Source organism: Rhodamnia argentea, chromosome 5 (genome assembly GCF_020921035.1).
Source record: "Rhodamnia argentea isolate NSW1041297 chromosome 5, ASM2092103v1, whole genome shotgun sequence".
In the NCBI taxonomy this organism is placed as follows: domain Eukaryota; kingdom Viridiplantae; phylum Streptophyta; class Magnoliopsida; order Myrtales; family Myrtaceae; genus Rhodamnia; species Rhodamnia argentea.
Window position 1 is genome coordinate 5,469,809 of NC_063154.1, and position 24,345 is coordinate 5,494,153.

Sequence of the window (24,345 nt, forward strand, 5' to 3'; positions counted from 1 at the left end):
AAACGCGTTTTCGTTCCGGGAACAAAAATTTTAAACGGTTACCAAACGCGTTCTGATTCTCAAAAAATCATCTAGGGATCGAGATAAAAAAAAATGATTTTGATCGGAATCATTTTTTGGGAACGGAATCACTGTCAAACAGAGCCGAAGTGATTCTGGAGCCGAGAAGTTAAAATTTTTTACTTCTCAAAATTGATCAAAAATCTTATCAGAAGTAAAAAATCATACCGGAAATCAATTTTTTTTTACCAAATGGATTTCTATTTCAATCAGATTTTTATCAAACGTATTTCTCTATGAGATGAGTTTTTGACGGAAAAATGAAATTTTTGAAGTGTTTTCATGCGGGCTCTATATATTCTCCACGGGAAGACCCGGCGGTAGGAACGCTCCTTTCCCTAACACGGGCGCAGCCCGCGGGCAAGAGCTACAACGTGGGAGACGCACGAACTCAAGACGCTAAGGGTGCGTATGGTAACGTTTCTGTTCCCGGAACAACTTTTGGAACGTAAACACTTTTTTCTATTTTCGTTCCCGGCTACGATTTTTGGGAACAAAAACGCGTTTGGTAACTACAAAAAAAAAAATGTGTTCAAAAGCTTTGATAAAAAGTCGTCGTCTTTGAAAGTGTGAAGGAGTAGTCCGGGAACAGAGGGTGGCAAAAAGTGTTCCTCTTGCGTTATAAAATGTGTTCAAAAGCTTTGATAAAAGTGTTCCGGGAACAAAGAAACAAGTATTTTTTGTTTCTCGTTTCTACTCCAAAAGTGTTCCCATTTCTGAAAAGTGTTCCCAGAACACTTTGGGAACACTTTTTTACCATACGCGTTTACGGAGCGTTACCATACGCACCCTAAACCCATACAGCCATTAAGAAGGAAAAACGAGGAAAATAAGGTAACAATAGAGAGAGCAGAGTGACCCAGACCAGATCTTTTCACTCTCTGAACGTTCTTCTCGCAGCTTCTCCCGCTTCCTCTTTTACCGCTCTCTCCCCGTTCAGCTCTTTACCCTTGAAAGTTTCTCGTCGTCTTTGAGCTGCCCATTGATTGAAGCGGCTGAATTTCTCAGGCCTCTCGCTGTGGCTCGTCTGTGAAACGGCCATGCGCCGCTCCTAGGTCTTGAACACACCGTAGGTACGATTTGATGCTCTTTTTACTATCTCTTTGTTGGGTTCTTGTCCGTGCTCTCTTCCATTGGCGTGCGTTATTGTGATTACCTGCAGTGCATTTGGGAACGCAAGGGATACAATCCCCTCCTTTGGGGTTGCTTTCGTGATGGGAGGATTGTAATATTCGAATTTGGTTCACCGTTTGGTGGTGGAAAAGCGGGGAAGTAGCAGAATAAATGTTGGGTGCTTTTCAGTGTAGTGTCTGAGATGAGATATTTCATATGCGGGGAAAAACTGGGATTCCCTTTCGGCACTTCAATAAGTGTATTAGATTGTGTAAGACAGAGCCTTGTATAGATTGCTGTATTGATTAAAGCTTCAAGCTTTTGCGTGTGAATAATCCTTTAGCTAGTTTTTAGAGGTTTGTTTGGACTATTTGCTCCCCATCATAGAATATCCATGAGTTTCATCCTTTCACGATTTGTGGGGCGGTGAATTGTCCCTTTTTTCTTTGAATATGGTAGGCATTATTGCTTATTTTTGCGTGATCGATGGTAAAACCCAATTTGGTTGGTGCAATCTCATTCCTTCTTCTGTGGTAGAACCAAATCCAATAACTTGTAACTCTGTGGAAAATTTACTTAAAAGTTTGTCATGTGAAAAGGTGTAAAAGATGTATTGTTCCTTAAGTTCATTTGCACTGGCTCTACTATTATCAGTCGACGGTATCGGTCGCTAGCCTAGGTTCATGACTTCTAAGCATTTTGTTTGAAAGAGCCCCTAAATCCTATCCATAGTTGAACAGAATCTTGTGCTGTAGATAATTTGAAACTAAAGCAAGATCCAGTTATTAAAGCTTATGTTGTTTTCACTTTTTGCTTTCGTCCTTTGTCCATCTTAGTTTCAATTTTTCATTACTTCTCATGTGAGTGGAGTTTATGTTATTGCTTGGGATGTCTCTGCATGACTGAAAATTTAATAAAAAAACTTATGCAGATAGTGTTTGCAGTGGGAAGAAATTGTAGATTAGTTGCCATGTATGCAAGTAGATTGAAGTGCAAAAAGCAAAGATGGAGTGTTGTGGTTCAATCATCCAAATCACTTAGGTCTCACTTTCAAGAGCGTGCTCCTTCTCGGCCTTTGAGCTGCATAGTAGTCTCGGAAATCCACCATCTGCAGTTCAGTTCAATCAGAAGATACCTGTCAGAGTTGCCTTCATCTCATGGTGTTGCAGCAGGAACTTACATTAAGGGCTTGTATCCGTGGCATAATTCTAGTCTGAACAGTTGTCAGTTACGTGCGTACAGTTCTGAAGGTGATGGAAGAAATGCAAGTGAGGATAAACAAGAACCCACTAAAGATGGGTCTAGCATTGATAGCGGAAAATCCATGCGGGACAGAGAAACGGCCACTGATGTTGTCAGTGGTCGCGATTCGCATGCGAGACTGGGCGAACGGGACCAAAAGGAATGGCTTCACAATGAGAAACTGGCAATTGAAAGTAAAAAGAAAGACTCGCCTTTCCTTAGTAGGCGTGAAAAATTCAAGAACGAGTTTTTGCGAAGGATTGTTCCTTGGGAGAAAATAAGTGTTTCCTGGGAGACATTTCCTTATTACATTAAGTAATTACTACTCTTTGTATATTCAATACATAATTGCTCTATTTTACTGATAATACAGGCACTGCTCAATAGATCTCTCATATGAACTGATCTCGCTGTTACTAAAGTCTTAATTTTGCTTCTTCTGTGATTCAGTGAACACACCAAAAATACCTTGGTAGAATGTGTGGCATCTCATATGAAACATAAGAAGATCAATTCATCTTATGGTGCTCGCTTAAATTCTTCCAGTGGGAGAATACTGCTTCAGAGTGTTCCAGGTGGACTTTTGAGATTCTTTTTTATTTATTTATTATTTATGAGGCAACAATTTCTGTGAATAGATTTCTCTGGGAAAGGAAAGAAGCAACTGATACCAGATACCTGACTAATGTAGGGACCGAACTTTTTAGAGAGAGGATAGTTAGAGCACTTGCTCAGGATCTACAAGTTCCTTTGCTGGTGCTCGACAGCAGTGTACTTGCTCCATATGTAAGATCGGAATGTCCTCAAAAGCGTGAAATGTTTTACCTTCTGTTCAATGATAATTTACGTACTCTGTGTGACCTAAATGCAGGATTTTGGTGAGGATTGCTCATCAGAATCAGATGATGACCGTGCCGAATCTGCAGAGGATCGTGCTTCTGAGTCAGAGACTGAGGATGAGAATGAAGCAAGTAATGAAGAAGAATGGAACAGCAGTAGTGAAGCTAGATCTGATGGTAGTGATGATGAAGCAGATGTGCAGGCAACTGCAGAAGCAGCCCTTAAGAAGCTTGTCCCATGCAACCTTGAAGACTTCGCAAAGGTAATGTCCGTGGATAAGCATGTTCCAAGTAATATACTGAATTTTACGTATACTAACAGAGGAGCATATTCAGGACACTACTGTCTTTTAACAGATACTACGACAGTAGTCATCATGACGTGGTAATCCACATAAAGTTTAAGGTCAGAAAATACCAAGTTGCCCCTCCAATGAAAATTGCATGGGTTGCATGGATTGTATTCATGAGATATACCCATTGCAGTTTTTGTTACCTTGACCTCTCGATTTCCCCATGTTGGAAGTCTCCAGTTTTGGTCACTTATAATGTCTCAATAGGGAGATTACAGGTTGTCACATTTAACTTATTTTATTTTCCTGTGATTGTAGATAGAAATTATTTCGCAAGAGCTTGTGCTGGCTCTGATCTCAGAATTGATGAATGGGTTAAGATACTTTATTCCCTGTTGGTGAATGCCACATCAGATATGTCCATCCTCTCACGGGAATTGGACTTACGTATTGTATTTTGACAATGTCTAGAATAGAACATATCTGAGGAGTTTGTAGTTTATGGTGCATATATCTCATAGAAGAGATTACTTCACGTACAGCTGAAGTGTAAAGTGGAATTACCTCATATTTTACATTTTTTGAGTCAAGATTGAGCTGAAGTTAACATATATGATGTGATAAAGTCTTTGGCTCCTTGAATCCCTGGCAAGCTGATACTGTCTGCTTTGAAATCTATAGATGTATAGTTTTGTGCAAGATAACCTTTGGAAGGTCTAGGACGTTGATTGTTGGGCAAATAGCAGTAGCCTGGATGTGGGTTTCATGCAGGGCTCAGGTTGATTTAAACGGAACACTGTTAGGGAGAACAGAATGAAAACAGAAAGGACAAACCCTAGGCGACTTTGAACCTTTTACTGTTAATGTAGATGCAATCTATCTTTTACTTTGTATTGCCACTAGGCGGAAGCATGTCCAGTTGGTTCAAAGTTATCCAAATGATGGATTAAAAGATTTAATTTATTGAAGTGAAAGAACTCTTTTCTTCGACCTAAATAGACGCCCTTATTACTTCATACTCACTTTTGCTGAAAACTAGGTCTGAATATGAAATGTTCAGAAGAGTTGGCTCCTCAAGTTAGTGGAGAATCTTATGGATGAAGTGCAAGAGAATGGTCACATTGACCATTAGTTCATGCACAATAGTTTGAGTTACAAACTAGTTAATTAGCAACTACGTGTATGAATTCATGTATGCAATGCAAACATTCATTGCAGTAAACCCCTTGATGTTGCTTGAGATGTATGTAAAGTCTGTAATGGCAGCTCCACCTACAGAACCAACAAAAGCAGCATGGATATGCTGTGTTGGACATGTTCATGTTTACGGACCTCATGCATTAGGTCTTAAGGTTGCTAAATTTTACTCCTCCAGTCCATGCGTATAAAGTAATAATTGTTTTCTTTTTTCTGTTCTGCTCCAATTAAGATTCTTCTACTTGTTATTTGTTACCTTTTGTTTTGACATTCTCTGCTTCATGTTATTGCCAAGCAATGGAAGTATTAGAGTTGGTAGTTGAACTCTTGATTTTTTATTTTTTTGATGAAGAAGTCCCGATTTTGAATTTGTGAGAGCATCCTTTTGTGAGGAAACAAGCTTTGTTGACTTTTTGAGACAAGGTAATCGGTCATATCTATATGGCCTTTGCTTCTAGAGTCTCGATTTGGAGAATGAATGTTCTTTCTAGAAGTGAGAACCTAGCTAGATACACTCCTTTTGGTCAATGAATTTTTTTGAAATGGTGGCACTGATGACTACTTCTAGATTATGTTTCCTGCCAGTCCAATGCTTTACTTTCCAAACTATATGTTTCGATATCATTAAACGTATGAGCTCAAAGTATAAATGAAAGATGGGGGGGTACATTATATGTTGACCTATTTTTGTCGGACAAAGATCATAAAGTCATCATTGAAATTCTTGCCAGTCGAGGGCATGGGAGTTTAAGGGGTAGAATGTCTGCTATCTGACATGGGTGGAATCTGTAATTTAGCATGGAAAATAAAGTTGGCTACATCTATGATTTTAGGTCGGAACTGGGTTTGTAATGATTATTTGCACAAGCTTGGAGGGTTTCGAGTCATTAATGTGTTTTATACCCTGATTCTGGATTTGCTCATCTCTCAGAGGGTTTCAGGAGAATCAGAGAGTTCATCTGAGTCATCAAAGCCTGAAGATGTTGCAAATTCAAACCAACCGAAGCAGCAACTTAAGAGAGGTGACATATGCATTGATGTATCAATTTTTTTTGTGTCAGAAATGGTCTTAAATTTACCATAGCTTTTTCGATGTCATTTAGTTTTATTTTCTTATGTTGTGTATTACATCGTCCGTGCCTCTTCTGTCTAGGGGATCGAGTAAAATACATCGGACCTTCTCAAAAGATTTCAGATGATGACAGGTTATTATCGTTCTTTGTTTTTCGTGCATTTATTGGCTTCATTTAATTGCTGCCTGCTGACGTTGTAAAGCAGAGAGGAATTTTCAAGAGCTTAATAGCTTTCTACATATGTTTTGTTGGTTATGTTTTGATATGAGATTGGTGATTGGAAAATTTTGATGTCTTGTTTTTACTTAATTGGATGATGCTGCATCAAGGGGTGTTTTGCATTTGAACTGGAAAGGGATCAAAATCTATTTGATCAGCTGGAGAGGCAATTAGTATGTGTAGATTTTATTGATTTGTTTGTATTCAAGGAAAGAAGGATACTTAGGCAGTGACTAACCCTGATGCTGGAACTATTATATGGAACTCTAGATGGTGTGTTACTACGATGTCAGTTTAGGAGCGTTTTCTAATGTGATAGTTTGCTTATGTGGCTTACGCTGAATTGAAAGGAATCAGTACACCATGCTCGCTCTCTTAATGTCACTTTAACATGTTGAATCTTGGACTAAACTTTGGTACTTCGCCCCAATGCTCAACTTCCTTCTTTCATGGCCTCAACTTATTCCTTTTCTGAAAGCCATATTCCTGCTTACTTGCCTCTTTATTATATTCAATGGCATGTCTCTTCTCTATTACGATGTCAGATGCTTTTTTCTTCTGATCCTTATTATCTATAACCTTTCTGTGATATGTTGCTGAGTTGATAGTGATGTTATAAGATTGATTATGGAGAACTTGTCGAGATGAAAAGATTATAGTGGCTAGCATATGTTGACGAACTATGTTAATGGCTCCTTTTGTAGTTTTTCCATGATGAGAAAGATCTGCGATGGTTCTGGCTTAGTTCATATAGTTTTTAGGAAGATCAATACTTATTGTGGTACTCTTTGCTAAGGAGACAGGAGTTTAGTCTTGCGTGGCATGCTGTATCGACTTTCCCATGTGCAATGCATTGTTGACCTGCTGTTTAGACCTCGAAGCTGGAATGTAGAGTGACACAACTCTTATTCATTTCCCCATTTCAAAAGAGTCTTCCCATCCTAATGCTAGGGGAAGCTAATTTGAATTATGAACCTTACTTATTGACTTAATTTTTAAGTTAAAATTATACAAAGAAACCTTTTTTGTTTGGGTGACCACATGATAAAGTTTGCACCCTGCTATAAGAAAGCAGGCTGTTGGATAGTTATGACGATGATTCGATACCTGTGTCAAACTTATAGGATTGTTTATGCTTATACGTGACTTTTTTTCCCCCAAAAGTAACTGCATATTGGATAGCTATCTCAAGTATTCTTCTCTGAACCCTTGGTTTGGAATTTTATTGTTTGGGTTAGATCTGGGCTATTTGATTAGAATTTTTTCTGCATGTCGGGTATTTGTTGTCTAAGGTGTTGGATGGAAATCTCGAGCCCTAAGAGAATGTAAGTGCTGTGGTCGTGGATTGATTATTTGCAAAGAAACCCACTTTTGCCTGAGTGTTATGGTCATGGATTGATTATTTGTCTGCTAATGAATTGAATGCTGATATATGACAAGTCTCAGAAAGGTTCTTTGCTCTTATGATGCTTAGCCAACACGTTCGGTCTTGTTCCCTTTGGCTTTCCCTGTTTCCCACATGCATAGCTTTGAATATGGAGTAGGACCTGTAATCCATTTCTTGATGGGATGATCTAGTCGCTGGGAAGACTTTTTCCTTGTACTTTCCCTTTCTGGTGATGTCTCGGGTGTTTGAGATCTTGGCAAGTGCATTTTATTAGGAGGTTCATACGTTTGGCGTTGCTTCACCTTCTATTGAGCTTTGACTTCATCCTCACGTAATGAATCACAGGATTGTATTGGGGAAGATACCGACTTCTGAGGGCCCCATAAATGCTTATACAGTAATACGTGGCAGGTGGGTTGGTAAGTCGATTTCATGATTTCAAGAGGGGGAAAAGCAAATGAGGCTCTTCAAGGCCTCAGAAACTAAAGATCTTTAAGATTCACTAGCTTTGCTTTATTTCATTAAGAAGTGACCACTCCCTTCTTCCATCTATTGATCTCCTATTGTTTGCCCATATTTCCCGTCCTCCTCCTCCTCCTCCTTCTCCTCCTCTAGAGATCTGGGGTTTGATATAGACACTTCACGGCAGTGGCCCTCTCCGGCTACATTGGCTAGTCATTTCGCATTGAACTATTAAGTGGTCATCCTAGAGGTTATGGACACATAATTTCAGCCTCATTTTTTTCGTCCCCTTGGGGGGATTATCACTGAAGAGTTAGCTACACAGGTAGTGCCCCGAGCCGAACTTTTCCATGAGATATAAGGCATTGGAATTTTGTTCATATTATTATTTTCCATCCTTCCTTTTGATGATCGGAAATTCCTCACTCATCTCTGAATCTTCTTTGCTAATGGACCTTCAAAAGTGTCACTGGTCTCCCTGGTTCTTATTTGTCTGACACTGAGGAAGTATCCCAACTTTATCATAGGAGTATACCTTTGAATTTGTCCTTTAGGCCTTCACATGATGGGTTATATAACCCCTTGTTGTCCATTTGTGAAGCAATTTGTGTTATGGAAAACCATCTTCGGGTTGACAGTACCATCTCGATTGCTATCACTTGGAAGTTGGATTGTATCCATCTTCCTACAGCACAGTCAATTTAATTGATGCGGAAATGGTATAGCACTTGATCGAATGCTTTCTGTGGCGATAGAAAATTCCATTTTTTTTATTAGGTAAATGAAGAAATTACCATAGGGCAATAAAAAATAAATTACAAGAACACTTTACGGTTCGAACAGGAATTTTACCATATGGTGACAAGTTTTACATTTTGTTGGTAACTTAGGGTAGGAGGAGATGCAAAGGCGTAGGTCTATTTTCCGGAGAAGGATTATGATCTGGATTATGAGCATCCCAAGTTGTAGGGTCAGATGATAATTAGCACACTCATATCAGAAGAATTAGCAGTGAGAATAGTTAAGAAGCTGTGATTGGTCCATCATGGAGCAGAACCCTTTGCATTTTGCATCACTTTTCAAACTGATATCGAGATTCTTAGTGGCTAATGAGGAGCAGTAGTGTCAATCTTTTCTCTGGAAAACTGGGAAACTTTATCAGCCTTATGGTTAAAGCCGCTTCAGTTTTGTTAGTGAGACTAGTAGATTCATGTCTTATCAGGTTTCACTACATTTGGCATTAGGTTAGCAAATGATGTGACCTTGAGTTCAAGAGTTCTTCCAAAATCAGTTATGTAGACTTCTCCAGAATTAATTTGATGCAACCATGCTTTGTTCTTTTCCTACAGTAGTAATTTTGCAATAATTCAAATTGCTTTATAGTTTTGTCCTCGAAGTTTTTAAATTTTAGTTAAGCAGCCTTTTAATTTTCTGATAAATAAACAGTTTAATTTGAATTTAGTGTCCGCAGAAATGCAAGGAAGATGAGTCACTGTAATTAAGTAGATAAGCTAAACTAATCAGGACACCCTTGGTAACTGGTCAAAGAGGTCGGCCGTGAAATCTGTTTTACTCTTTGAAATGGCTAGTTGTCTCCCTCGAACCTCCCTCAGTCGTTTCCGTAACACTGTGGAAAAGTCCCAAAAAATGTGCTGGTGTCGGAAATGTTTAGAAGAAAAGCTGAAGTTGATCCTAGGTTGTAGCTTTAGCTTCTAACTTGCTTCAGTTAAAAAATTAGATCCAGTAGTACAAGTTTTGGTTATGAAATCTGGAAAGAATGGTGAAACACAGGTGGAATTGCCTCTGTTCTCTGCTTTTAAGGATTTAAAGTCGTGGAACCAGTGGGGCTGGAGGGTGCTGTCGGCCCCCGGCTGCTAGGTATTTAGCGTGGTGCTATGTAAGCATCAAAATCACTGAACCTTTGGCTTTTGTGCCTCATTTTTATAAATGTATAGCGACGAATTTTTTTCCTACTTAAGTTTCAATTTACTGCCCTTCTCTAAATTGAACATGCATCTATATGCAAATTGTTGATGCAAACAAAAGATTAGCCCTTCTAGAAGTACCCAAAATGGAGAGCCAATTGCTTGATTCTTCTATCATTTTGGAAGCTAAGGGTTAAATTACGGAAAAGGAAATAAAAGATATGGTGTAGCTGGTTGATTTTGTCAATCAAAGTGCTTTGGAGTATATTCTCAGACCTTTATATATAGATAATCTCACAGCACATGGCAATGTGCTCCTTTTAGTCTTATGGGAAAAGAAGCAAAAGATCGACTAGATAAGAATGCTTTTCGTGAACATTACTTGACAGTGAAATTTGAATGCAATTTATCCAACAACTGAGTGGGTTTGAGTGAGTAAAAGAATTTACCTAACTCGAAGAATACTTTTATAGTCTCAGACTGTGCTTTGTATTTTGCTGTTTTGTTGGGTAGGTGAACTTTTTTAATTAACTCTATCAGTATGCAGTTCTTACATGAATGTATCTTCTCTTTATGGATGTCCTATATGCAAGTATGAGACTGCCACATCTTTTTTAGTCTATTTCTCTGGTATTGTTGTTGTGCTGACTTGTGGCTGTCAGTAGCGAAATTTCTGCAGTCTCCAGTTAAAGGAGGAATTGCAATTTTAAAGTGTTCTGGTTATATGAGTAAATTGAAGAGACCCTTGTTGTTTGTTAATTATTGAATTCATTGTATTTTTTCGTTGCTGATGTGCTTGTTACAGTATGTAATTCTTGCACAAAATTTTTCTTGCTTGTCATTATTACTGGCACCTATCTTGTTGCATGACTTAACTTCGTATGGGCATGTATCAGGCCTTTATCTACAGGCCAGCGTGGGGTAGTGTATGAGGTGAGTTTAGACAGGGTAGCTGTTATTTTGGATACAAATGAAAATAAAGCTAGTGGTGATGAGGCAGATGAGACATCCACTGAGCAATCTACTCCACCGATCTGGATAAGTGGTACATCCCTCATCTGTAGAAGGATTTCTCTCCATTAAGATTTTTCATTAATTAGTGTTAGATCTAAGAATTTAATATTACAAACTGCCAGAGTTGATCAGAGCATCTTGATATCTTTGCAGTACCATCCTTTTTTTCATTGGTTGAGGTTCCAATCACCTTTCACTTGATTGTCCATGTTTGGTAGTCTTAATTCATTTTGCCCGATCGTTAGAACTATATATTTTTTTTTTGGGTAATTTTTCCTCTATCTCTGTATGTTCATTGAGCGCCGACTTATGTCTCCAGTTGGCTGCGTGTGTTGTGGTACAGCTTTTAGGGAATTTTTTGCCGAATATTTTCTAGGTCCAAGTGACATGTTACATATAGTTGATATAACTGGATGGAAAGTCTTTGCCAAATCTCTAAATTGGTACATATTTTCTTGTCTAGGCGGATGAGGGTTATTCTTTAAATTATGGGAAGAAAGTAAACTAGATCTTTTTGCTTATTAGATAAAGGGATGTGACATTTGGAACCTAAACCCCAATTCTGTCTTATCAAAGTGGCTTTTCATCACCTTGTAGTTTTAGATTTTGAGAAAGAATATATTGTCAGCATATTCATCTAGATCTGATTGAAAGGTTGCAGTTTGCCGCCCATCTGCTGCAGCTTGCTGTCTGAGCTTTTACTCATTGTTGCCCTTAGTCCCTTAGCTGAGATATGGAGATGCGGTAGCGCAGTAAGATGATGATAGTTTAGGTATTTGGAAACCTTTTGAATTGACAGGAACTATATGTCAGCTGCTCCTGTCATGTTGTAGCTTCACTTTTTTCCTGATTTTCTTGTTTGCTTTGCCAAGTTGGACCAAAATTTTTGTGTATAGGGGGAGCTGCATAGATTAATTTTTCTTTTATGGAGTGGTAAAATTATATATCTAACCATGTTATTTGGCTGTGAAAGTTCTAATTAGTTTCTATTTTATAACTCAATTAACTCGGTTTTATTAAGATAAGCTAATTGATTTTTCCTGAATCATAGTTAACGACATTGAGCCTGATTTGGACAGTCAAGCTGAAGATTGTTACATAGCAATGGAGGCACTTTGCGAGGTATAAGGGATCTAGATCAACAGATCATATCTCTTCTTGTCAAAGTTTTGAATAACAAGCACATGCTAATTTGTTGATTTATGACCAAGAGGATAATCCACCATGTGCTTATTATTTAGTGTTCGAGTATAATTCGATGATGTTGATGTTAGATTAGAGCTCTTTGCTGTAAGCTTGGGTGTTGTATTTATTGTTTGGCCATGTTGCAGCTAGAATTATGCTTCAGGCAATGTACTGCGCACATTGGAAAGTATTGTATGGAGTATTCTTCTGCTCGTGCTTCTTGATGCTATTAGTTATTAATAAATTTAGTGGTATTTCTCCCGACGATTGCTTTTGGTACAAGGGGATGAAAAGGGAGTGAAATCAGGGGATGAGTGAAACAGAATGAGTAAATCGTGAAGACTAATGTGACAGCTATCTCTGAATTAAATACTAGGAAAGATATAAGTGAAAAAAAGCACTTGAGACTATGGAAGTAGAATGGCAAAGGAATGGTGGATGGCCATACATCTCAAAAGGTATCCCCTAAATGCAAGAGAGGGAGTATTCTTCCGGCCAAACAGACGATGTAGTAAATTACTTGGTGAAAATGGAGTTCTTTCGATAAGGTTGTATATAAAAATTGTTGAGCTGGACAGAAACCCTTGAATACACAAGCATTGAAGACGCCAAAAAAGAACTCTTGATTTGCTTTTTATAAATCGGCTTTCAATTAATGCAACGTCCAGATGTTCTTTTTAGGTTGGATCAGCTATACTGATTCAATGTGCTCCAAAATCACTGCAAAACACCCAGTTAACTTGTCCTTTCCATTTTTGAGTTGTTTTATCGCTAAAATTTTACTTTTATCTTTAAATGAAGGGCGTCCTCATGTGCATCTTATTCAAAGAGCCATGACTTGGTTGTCATTTTTAACACTGGTAATTGCTATTCTTAATTATTGCTAAAGTATAAGTATTATCTTTATCATACTTGCCAGGAATAAGCAAGTAGTTGGATGTTGTCTGAAAAGTTAGTTATTGTTATAGCCTGGTTAGTCTTATCATCTTCTCATACAAAGGAGCAAGTAGTACACGATATTTCTGTGGCTTCCTCCGCTTTACCTCCTTCCTGTAGGAAGAGCGCTACGAACTTCCCTTCCGCTTATTCTGCTTCCTCACTTTTCTAAGTTGACATACCTGTAAATGACAGGTGTGCTTTTTCCTCGGACTTTCTATTTACCTTTTCTTTTCTGCACCTAGGTCTTGCATTCCCAGCAGCCTCTTGTTGTGTATTTTCCAGACTCTTCACAATGGTTGTCTAGGGCTGTTACCAAGGCGAACCGCTCAAAGTTTGTCAACAAAGTGCATGAAATGTTTGATCAATTACAGGGCCCTGTTGTTTTGATATGTGGTCAGAACAAAGTTGAAACAGGCTCAAAAGAGAGAGAGAAATTTGTAAGTTTCTGGTGCGCTCGTACTCAACAGCTGTTGATCCCAATACTACTTTGACTCCGTGTCTAGCTTTGGACTAATTTCTCTCTTTTAATTGTGTGACAGACAATGATACTCCCAAACATTGGTCGCCTTGCCAAGCTGGTAATGTTTTCTCACCTTAAAACACTGATCTTAAGCACTTTCCAGAATTTTTTTTCACTTTTGATTTTGCCTTGGCTGTTCACCTGAACAGATATTGTTTTAGAATCAGCGCTCGTTATGAAAGCAATAATATATTTTGCTAAGCCAGGCTTTGGTACTAATAATCTAATAATGCCTGAGAAAATTATGCTTTATCTCTGGTTTTGCCTGGTTTTGATCTTGACTAGTAATTAAAGAACATTATGTTGGATCTTTCTAATAAAAATTATTTTATGATGTTAAATGCTTGAACAAGGTAGTTTATATTGAATTGCAATTTGTGGTAGGCATTATTGTTTGGTTGTTACTCTGATACAGAAAAGTGTACTGCTATCAGGACTTTATTTTACTGGTGCACTTGTTGCATTTCTTAGCTGGAGTTGCTTGTTTGTGGTGCTCATTTGGCAGATTCATTGCAATTCTATTGAGTTCTGCGATCTGCATTCTCCATGAGTCTTAATGTCGTTAGGCTCTCTTCAAGGAGATTTTGATGTTCTCGTGGAGAAATTGGCATATTCATTTGCCAACCTGTGGAGGTTCATAAGCTTAGAAGCGAGGCTTAGTAACAATCCTTATTTCCTTTGTGGACATCAGGACATTTGTCGTCGATAGGTTATCATATTACCTGGGTCATGATATTATCATGTCAATTTGGCATAAGATCAGATGGATTGGTTTTCTCATGTAAGTTTAGTGTTTTTCCATGCACCATGTGCCATCTCATACCTGAAGCTTGTAGCAAAGATGAAACAATTTCAGTATTGCATGTCAAGTACCCAGGAAGAACCATCTCACAGAAAGGATGATGTAGTGATCTATTAGGAAGTCGAGCAAGTCTTTTTGAAACTGTTATATATTGGATATCCGCTTTCATGTCAAATGTTTTAAGAACGGCAATGTGAAAGGTGGTCTTCATTTGGTAGAGGAATAGGAATAGTGAGCAATGAAAGTGACTGCCTTCCAAAAAATTATGTTCTTCAAACTATTTTATTAGTTCTCTGTAATTGTAAGTTCAGCGCCAGTTCCTTAATGGCTTGTTTATGATGACTGCTTCCTTCTACATTGATATGATTCAGCTAAATGAGGTTTGTTTTGTGCTCACAGCCTCTTTCACTGAAGAGTCTCACTGAGGGTCTTAAGGCAAACCGGAGATCTGATGTTGACTCTATACACAATCTCTTCAACAACATCCTTCATGTACATCCTCCCCAGGTAAAAGCTTGTAGTGATGATTCTACTTTTTTTTAACATCTCTCCAGTTGTCAATTTCACATTCCCATTTCCTGCCTTGTAAAAAAAAATGTGTAATTTCTTAAATTTTATTGTGAGATTTAAGAGTTAGTATTCTCTTCTTCTGGGTAGTGTCTGAAGTTGGATCAATGGTGCTTCCGCAGCTGTACTCTATTTGGGATTTTTTTTCTGCAGTAACCTTATCTCTTGAACAACCCGCTTGAATTATTGAGCTCATTTACTTGTACAAAAGTCTGGTCAAGATGGCGGTTAATGTGCCAAAGAATTATTTACGTCTTGATAAGGCTTGTGAATGTCCATGCATGTATGAGTGACTTTCTCATGAAGCAGTTTTCTGGTGCTGGGCTACTAACCATACATATGATGATGGTGAAGCGGGATTTTCTACTCCATCCAGCACTCCATAGCAAAACAGAAAAATAGACTTCAGTAGATAGTAAATATCAGCTATGGACTCACCAAGCGACTGTATAAATTGCAATATCAATTGAAGTATGTAGACAAGCATTGTCTGGTGGTTTATGTTTGTTTCAGATTATGGTCTTAAAAGCGCGAGGCGCTTGGACCCCCATAATGCCTTAAGTTTGAGGTGCTTGCTTGAGCGAAGATATGCAGGATTATTTGATTAGCAACCAAGTTATTAGATCTTGAGATGATTTAGCCTAATTGGCTAACACTCAGTATCAACCTGTTCATGCAAATTTCATAAAAATCCTAGGCATGCTTTTCAAATTGGTTTTTGTTGACAATTAAATAAAGAAACTTTGTCATTTCCAAAGCATTGTTTTTCTCTTGGTGCACAATCCATGCATTGTAAATAAAAATATTTCTTTATTAAGTACGATTGGGGCACTTGTAAAAAAAAAAAACACTTATTAAATCTGCAGTTGTATTGTTATATCCTATGCTTATCGACCTTCGTAAATGAAACAAAGAAAGCTTAACTTGCATCATGTGAAATCCTTATTCTTGAGATAACCTAATGTTCACCAATATCATCCACCTAATTAGATAATCCAATGAAGCAAACTTAAAGAATCAAGGATAACTGAGAAAACCCTTAAAGTTGAAACCTTGAATATCGAGCGAAAGATAATCAAATCTATATTGATAGTTCAATACCTATCTTTTTACTAAAGTTATTGATAGTTCATCACTTCCAAAGTTTGCCTACTAGAGATCTATTTGACATTTGCGGAGAATGTGAACGCGGTATCTATTTTGATATTGCCTGAATGACCGCTCTCTTTTAATGAGAATATGTATGTGTGTGACAGGGGATAGCTTTTGACAACACTGGTTATGGTTAATTTCATGGCTTGAAAAACAATTTTATGGATGTTGCTTTAGTTACATATTTTTGGTGTAATGGCAACATCTTATGTTGTACATTAGTTCTACCTTTTTTGATTGGAAGATCCCCTATATGGATAAAACACATTCCAGTTGACCGAGCATAATTTTAATTGTTTTGTTCCGAAGCATGGATACAATCATTAATTTATTTCTCTCTGCCCTCTTGTGATTTTGGACTCTTTGCAGGAGGAACATCTCCTCAGGACGTTTAATAAGCAGGTTGAAGAGGATAGGAAGATAATCATATCGAGGAGTAATATAAATGAACTAAATCAGGTACAACATATGCACGGTTGGTTTCATTGAGTGGTTAATAATTCAGGGAGGGAGGAGGGAACTTCGATGGCTGGTTGAGTTTTGGTGAATTTTCGGTCGGATATTCCTTTTTAAAGAGGTAATCCTTTTCCAGGTTCTTGAAGAACATGAACTATCTTGTATGGACCTCCTACATGTGAACACTGAAGGCGTGATACTGACAAGACGGAGTAAGCAACTCTAATCAACACTGCCAGCTTAGATTTATGTTCTTATCAAGGACTTGTGCACATATTTGAAACTGAAAAGATTTGTAATGAGTGTTCCGCACTTTGCATGACTCTAAATATGGATTTGAACATGGATGTGATCTGAAGGAGAAGTCGTGCATTCTGATTTTGAGAAGATGTTCATTTAATGCATACTTCATTGATTGTGGGCCTTGATAATTCAACTAAAGAAAAAAGAGAGTGCCTGATTTGGAAGGTTCACAAAATCTTAATTGGCATAATTGTGGAAGAGGATGATGGTAAAGAACGTTAAGTTCTGATGGACTCATTCTTATGTTTATGCACACGAGTAATTCTTCTCCTATTTGGTGTTAAGGTTGGATGTTTTCCTGTGCTAGTTTGTACACATCAAACCATTTGTCCTCTTTAATCTGGTGAAAAGCAGGCCATCCTGGCTGGGTATCTGGCCTGCTGTAGGGGATATGTAAGGAAATACCTCATTATGGTCTGACCTGAAGAGGATCCGCACTGCATTGGAACCTGCCCTGAAATCTCAAGCTTGTTAGAGTAGAGAGTTCTAAATATCAATGGATGCTTGCGCTTCATAAAACAGTGTGCAATGCATTCATCAGCTGTGGAATTCTGTGCAATTTCCACAGTTGCTGTAATTATTACATTTGGCTAAATAAGCAGTAATGGGTCCCCTGTTCCGAATATGTGCTATCTCATTACATACACCCATTCGGTGATAAGATGGTGCGACCATCACTTTCCACCGTCCTTTCTTGGGACAGCTTTTATGCGTTGATTCCCCGACTCTCTCCTGTAAAAGTTTGCGGAGGAGCATTAATTATGTGGAATGCATTTGGCAGTAAGCGTTATTCAGGAAACTGAATTTGCGATTCTTTTCTCTGTCCCGGTGCATTGAATTTTTAAGCTGGGGTTCTCTCATTTCATCTACATCAATGGGAATGCTTCATCTTTTGGGATCTATTGCTAGATGGGAAATAGGAACAAGTAACGGTCTTCCAGATTTCTCCTCTTACAATCATCACATCATTAAAGGACCTTACTACCGAGTTATCCACATTTTTCTCATTCTAGCAATCTTTTTAAAGGGCATCTTTGATGTTTTAATACTAGTCCTTTTCTAATCGAGTTCGGATTGTCTGACATAGCCTAGAAATAGAATCGTTTTCTGTTGCAATCTTGTCATGGCTTGTTTTTACTGTCTTCAGTTCATTATTAAGTAATTAAACTGTCTCATCTGTTTCCTGTGCAGAAGCTGAGAAAGTTGTTGGCTGGGCTAAAAATCATTATTTATCATCTTGTGTGCATCCTGCCATTAAAGGAGACAGACTTTCCCTGCCACGTGAAAGGTATTTGACGAATTAATGCTAAAAGTCAAAGTCACTCGTCTTCCGGTTGATTGATGTGCCTCTCTTTTCTTTTAGCCTTGAAGTTGCAATTGTCAGATTGAAAGAGCAGGAGGCAGTATCTCGGGAAACCTCCCTAAATTTTAAGGCACGTACTCTCTTTGATCTGTTTTCTTACGAATATGCTGTTATTTCTGTCCAATAGTCCTCAAAATGTTTGGTTGGATATGTGCTCTCTGACTTCTATCAGTTACTGTTGCAGAACCTTGCGAGGGATGACTATGAGAGAAACTTTGTTTCGGCAGTGGTGCCTCCTGGCGAAGTTGGTGTTAGGTTTGATGATGTAGGTGCTCTTGAAGATGTGAAAGATGCACTTAATGAACTTGTTATTCTCCCCATGAGGAGGCCAGAGCTTTTCTCTCGTGGAAATCTGTTGAGGGTAAGCATGTACTGTTGCTGTCATATTGATGACATCTTTGAAGTTTTTACGCTTCTTTTTTCTGGGTGTTTTGGCAAATGACTGTGTGATCATCATCAGCCATGCAAAGGAATTTTACTTTTTGGGCCTCCTGGAACTGGGAAGACACTTCTTGCCAAGGCACTGGCAACAGAAGCAGGGGCGAATTTTATAAGTATAACAGGTTCAACGATGACATCAAAGGTGTGGAAGCTATAAGTATTGATAAATATTCTGTGCAGGCTAATGAGTTACTCTTATTCTTACATTTTGTAACTGGAGGTTCACTGCTAGTCAATTACATTGCTCATTTCACCAATGGTTGAGTGTAAAACATTGGGCAGTGTTGTACTTTGCATGATTCTCATGTCTTTAGAAATTTTATTGCCGGTTGAGGTTTATGGTGTTGCCTCATTATTTTCATCTCTAATGGTCTTTTATAGTGTTCCAACATTTGTCCTATCTCACATGATCTGCATGTCAATTCTCCTTGCGACTTGATGTTTATGGTGTTGCCACATCCATTTTCCTCTCTGACTGTCTTTAATAGTGCTCCCTGTGGAGATGAGGAAAATGTCTTCTTTTCTTTTCTTTCCTTATTGTCTTTCTCCTCCCCCCACCCCACTTTTTTCTCGATCCTGGTAGAATTTGATAGTTTATGGTCCTGCAATTATATTTCCCATCCTTTTCAAATCTCCTCCTCCGCGTGGTCCATGATTTTCTTTTGGTTAACCTGACCTTTTGTTGTTACAGTGGTTCGGAGATGCTGAGAAGCTAACAAAGGCTCTTTTTTCATTTGCTAGCAGGCTCGCACCTGTCGTTATATTTGTTGATGAGGTGAGTCTCTTGTGATGGTAATGCTGAAGTTGTCCTTGCTGAACCAAACTTTTCTCTTGTGTTTATCTGGCAATACTCTCTATCATGCTAATCATAGTTTCATAGCGTGGGATTATTGTCCTGTAACAGGGAACCATTTGTTAATCGTAGATAGTCTTCTACTGAGGAAAACTTGATTGGGTGATTTGGCCGTGAATGTCCTCATGATGCTATTTTACATGCTAGGAACTACTGATGAACTCTAGGGTTTCCATATGAAAATAAAACCATTCATTTTCCGATGCAAGAAGAAAATTACTGTGTATTGGAAGTTTTAGGAATAAGCTTTCTGTAGCTAAGTAGGTGAGTACCTCTCTGAATGTGAAGGATTCTCCATATTGTGAACTATGATATAGTATGTTAATCGGATCCGTTTCTGCATAATGGAACTGCCTGAATTTCTGAGGTTTATTGCTGAACAGCTCTTCATCTCCTTTTTGAGGTCAAACAAAAACCATGGTAGTGTGATATCTTTCTCCAAAGGTCAACAAAGTTGTGTTCATTTGCTCTCTTTTGTAACTTGTTTGTATAATGCACATGGAATAATGATATCACTCTCTGAAGCGCCACCTTTGTTTCTTATACAAAGTGATGGATGAAATACAGGAAATGATGTTCCTGCTATTTTACTTTAGATCATTAGTGTTGCGGTCTTGTGATATTTCAACATAACTCAATTTGATTTTCATATGCATTTTGCAATTGAGGCTTCGAGATTCCAGTTAACTGAGTAAATTTTTCTTTTTTTGAAGAATCTTCAAATTGTAGTTTTCAGTGTTGTTTGCAACTTGCACTTTTCATGTGTGAAGTATAGTTAGCTAATCCTGACTTTTAAACCCACTAAGATATATTATCGTGCCTGAAGGAGAAATGGGACGGCAGTAGGATGTTTAACCTAAGGACGGACATTACGAATGTGGGTGTTGTTGAGGATGGGACTAAATAGAATATAAGGACTAGATAGAATATAAGGACATAAAAATGATCTGTATGGCGAATCTCACTTTGTGGAAAAAGGCTTAGTTAGTGTTTGCGGCACAATTGTCACCGTGTTATGAAGCTGTTTCTACTCACACTTTCGGTGATATATCAATTTCCAATCTATAGCGGTCTTTCTTCCATTGAATGTGTTATTCTGTCATATAGGTGGACAGTTTGCTTGGTGCTCGTGGTGGTTCCTATGAACATGAAGCTACTAGAAGAATGAGAAATGAATTCATGGCAGCTTGGGATGGATTGAGGTCTAAAGACAGCGAAAGAATCCTCATCCTTGGGGCAACAAATCGGCCCTTTGACCTTGATGATGCTGTTATCAGGCGATTACCAAGAAGGTAGATTTACTCGCAAAATAGTTGTGGACCATTTATTCAATAGCTTGGTTGTTTGCAAGTCCAATTAATTTCTCCTTTTGACTTCTGAGTTACACATGGCTTACGATTTCACATTTCAAGTCTTCTTCCAGCATAAGCAGGATCTAACCATGTGCTTTTGTCTTGGCCACAACTTATCATATGCTTTTCATTGGTAAATTATGAAGTTCTTTGTTTGCCATAAGTGAGAAGAATTACCTATTCCATGAATAAGGCCAGAGCGATTGTCATTTATCACCCAATGCCAGTTCATGCTCCAATCTTTTGACAGCTGATATCACCTATATCCTAGTATTTGGTGTATGATGAACTCAGTTAATGCGGTGGAGGAAGTCAAACGGACATGTCTGACGAGTTTTTGTTGGTCTCTCAGATTATACGTAGATCTACCTGATGCTGAAAACCGTAAGAAGATTTTGAAGATAATTCTTGGGCAAGAGAATCTAGAACATGGTTTTGAGATTGACAAGCTCGCAAGCATGACTGAGGGATACTCTGGGAGTGATTTAAAGGTAATGTTCTGTTCTCGCCTTCTGATAGGTTGTTGTATTTCTTAAGCATGTAATACGTCTTCTTTGCAGAACCTTTGTATTGCTGCAGCATATAGGCCCGTTCAAGAACTTTTAGAGGAAGAAAAAAAGGTAATACTGCTTTGTGGTTACAATCTACATTCTCTATCTTGGGATGGTTCATGTGCATAATGTTGTTTTTGCAACGCTTTAAATGAGTGTATCCTTTTTTCTATTGCAATCTTGAACACTGTTTGATGGCTGACGCTGTGTGCAGATGCTCTTAAGTTTCTTATTCTTGCAAGTATATCTATTCTTTCTTTATCTCTCACACACTTGCAGGCGCTGCACATGCAATATTGTGGTGCCCTGATCTACAGAGGGAAGAGAAACCGGCCTTTTATTGGAGTGATTATATGATATGCTCTTTTTTGGCATATGGCTTCATTGTAGGATGGAATTTACCAATAACACAACTTGTGATAGAGTAATCATCACGCAGGAACTACATTATTATTAATAATTCACCTGTATCAATGTCTATTTAGTGACGGAGAGAATGGTGAGAGCCAATATTTGTTCATGAACAATGTGTCTGCTTGTCATTTCTCCTGTTGGAGCACCTGAAACTGTATCATATGGTCCATATGCATACTGCGTTTCTTTAGCACTCTGTAATTTCCATTTGTCTCTGCTTCTCTATTTGATGTCACGTATTTTTAACCAGGGAAGCAAAAATTCATCTCCAACACCAAGGCCACTTAATTTGGATGATTTCCTACAGTCAAAAAGCAAGGTAGAAAATTTGATCTCGCTAGCTTCCCATTCCATTTTAGTTACACTTGGTAATCAAAATATGCAACCGTTGTATTTGCATGCCTTTCTTTATTTCCTGCAGATTGAGCTTTTTTTTTGAACTGGTCTAAAAAAGTCGAAATCTTGCTGGTGATGCAGGTTGCTCCATCGGTTGCTTATGATGCTGCGAGCATGAACGAGCTCAGAAAGTGGAACGAACAGTACGGAGAAGGGGGAAGCCGGAGAAAATCACCGTTTGGTTTCTAGGAAGAACAACAGAACAGGTCACTAATTCCATTTTCCTGATTTTTTGCCCTTTTCCATTGAAAGTGTCCTCCCGGTTACAGTGTTGCTTCCAATCTCAAGAGACCCCACAATTAAATCCCTTCTAAGATGGTGAACGGGTAGCAGGTTATCAAACCGACTATTCGGGATCAAATTTGGGTTATTTTACATTGCTTCCTATCTAGAGAAGCTTTTATGTTTTGTAGCTATAGTTCTTTTTCTTTGTTAGAACTGGAATTAGGGCATGTACATTAAACCATTTCTTCTTTTTAGTCGTTGGCAATCCTTACCGATATAGATAATAAGAACACAGATTTTTGAGGAGCGTCTTGATGCACGGAGCGTTTCAAAAAGGAATTGTCATCTAAATGGTTTCCATTCTTTATCCTCCTCTTGCGGCTTTGATATGGTGTCGCCTTTTCCATGTGTTCATCTCTTTGGATCTATGCATCTGTGGCCAGGGCATCGAAACATATCTGTCGTCCATCGATGCATAAGATAGTTTCTCGGGTGTGGGTGTGATGTTGTGTATTCGGAATGTTAGAAGGATCCAAGAGGCCAATTTATGAATTCGAAACGGGCAACCCCAAAGATTGAGAGAAACAATCGTTCAATCCAAGTTGTATCATCACATTAAGAACTACAGTAGAGCAGTCTATGATGGTTTTCGCTGTGAACTTGCGCCACTACAATTTGCTTGCTTGTGATAGAATCTGTCATCTACACCCTATTGGGCTTAAGAGTAATCCCGTGATGAACCAAGAAGTCTCGAGGTCAAATTGTTGAGAATAGTGAATGTCGATAGCAGCAACCATGTGCTTCGAACTGCATTAAATGGGAAAAATTATCAAAAAAATCTTAAATCTATTGTAATTATGCTGATTCAATTTGAAATTCTTTTTGTGTCAATTCAGTCTTAAGTTTTTTGTATTTATGTCAATTCAGTTTATTTGGACCATTGGCGCCGACGTGGATAATTTTTATCAATATATAATTTTTATTTTTTTCATATTTTTTTAGTTTCTTCTTTTTTTCTTCTGCAGCTACTGTGGCAAAGCCCTTGCTAGCGAGGCCATGGCTGTCTTCGCCTGTGGCAGCCATGGCCGTGGCAAGGGGGCCTCACCTGCGATAGCCATGGCCTCACCTCGCATGGGCAGGGCCGGTCGGGGTCCCCGCAACCCTTGCCAGAGCTCGCAGGCCACAATAGTAGTAGAGGGAAAAAAACAACTAGAAAAAAATAAGGAAAAAATAAAATAAAAATTAAATTTAAATATTAGAATTATTAAAAAATTATCCGTGTCAGCATCGGCGATGCCACATGAGGGCTGGCCGACAAAGTGGACTGAATTGTCTCAATTGCACAAGGTTTAAGATTTAATCGACCCAAAAAACAAATTTATGAGTAAATTAACACAATCACAATAGGTTTAGGACTTTTTTGGTAATTCTCCCACATTAAATGGCTTCATCGGTAGAAACAAAAGGGGTTGAATCCTATCGTTCACAAGTGCCTAACTCTGTTTATACAGATAGGATGAACTAGAACGTGAAAATTAGGAATGGGAAAAAAATTGAAATGATGATCCATAACTAGCGTCTCTATAAGAAACTGTTGCGTGAAAGCAAGCGATTCAACGAAGATTGCAAATCACACTCGAGTTGTCTCTCAATTTCACGAAAGAATTAACACAAATCTTATCAAGATTTAATCAACTTTGATACTTGAATACTTGATGTAATTCCATTAGCGGAAGCTCATCTTTGATACTCTTTACAATGAAGATCTGCTTCTAATTTATAGGCAAGGATTGTATCCAAAATAGAAAACCTTCGCCAACTAGGATTAGGAAAATATCACACTGATTCCATCAAGGATAGATTTCCGTAAGGTTCAAAACAAATCTTATCCTGTGTAGAATGCAAATTCGATCAACCCACTTCCATATTAGATTTTCCAAAAGCTAAAAGAAGATTGTATGCTACTTTCTCTTATCTTTAATTTCACAATCAAGATATACTT

At 38.2% G+C, this 24,345-nt stretch overlaps 1 protein-coding gene across 7 annotated transcripts; it reads left to right on the forward strand.

The window, feature by feature from the left end:
- The first annotated feature begins 903 nt into the window (after positions 1-903).
- LOC115750587 lies at positions 904-22,643 on the forward strand. Of its 7 annotated transcripts, XM_048279592.1 has the most exons (28): positions 1,427-1,444; positions 2,105-2,730; positions 2,866-2,990; positions 3,107-3,201; positions 3,287-3,311; positions 3,366-3,386; positions 3,420-3,517; positions 5,676-5,766; positions 5,898-5,949; positions 7,769-7,834; positions 10,707-10,855; positions 11,876-11,946; positions 13,191-13,385; positions 13,488-13,526; positions 14,670-14,777; positions 16,359-16,448; positions 16,582-16,657; positions 17,940-18,036; positions 18,112-18,181; positions 18,296-18,472; positions 18,572-18,694; positions 19,244-19,327; positions 20,513-20,697; positions 21,110-21,248; positions 21,318-21,377; positions 21,973-22,041; positions 22,200-22,444; positions 22,511-22,643. In XM_048279592.1, exons 2-27 carry the CDS (start codon positions 2,144-2,146, stop codon positions 22,305-22,307), a joined length of 3,000 nt encoding a protein of 999 aa, XP_048135549.1. In that variant the 5' UTR covers positions 1,427-1,444; positions 2,105-2,143; the 3' UTR covers positions 22,308-22,444; positions 22,511-22,643. The 7 variants fall into 7 exon arrangements, with proteins under 7 accessions (XP_048135551.1, XP_048135552.1, XP_048135549.1 ...); XM_048279589.1 differs by having other exon boundaries at positions 3,287-3,386; XM_048279590.1 differs by having other exon boundaries at positions 3,366-3,517.
- The last annotated feature ends 1,702 nt before the right edge of the window (positions 22,644-24,345 follow it).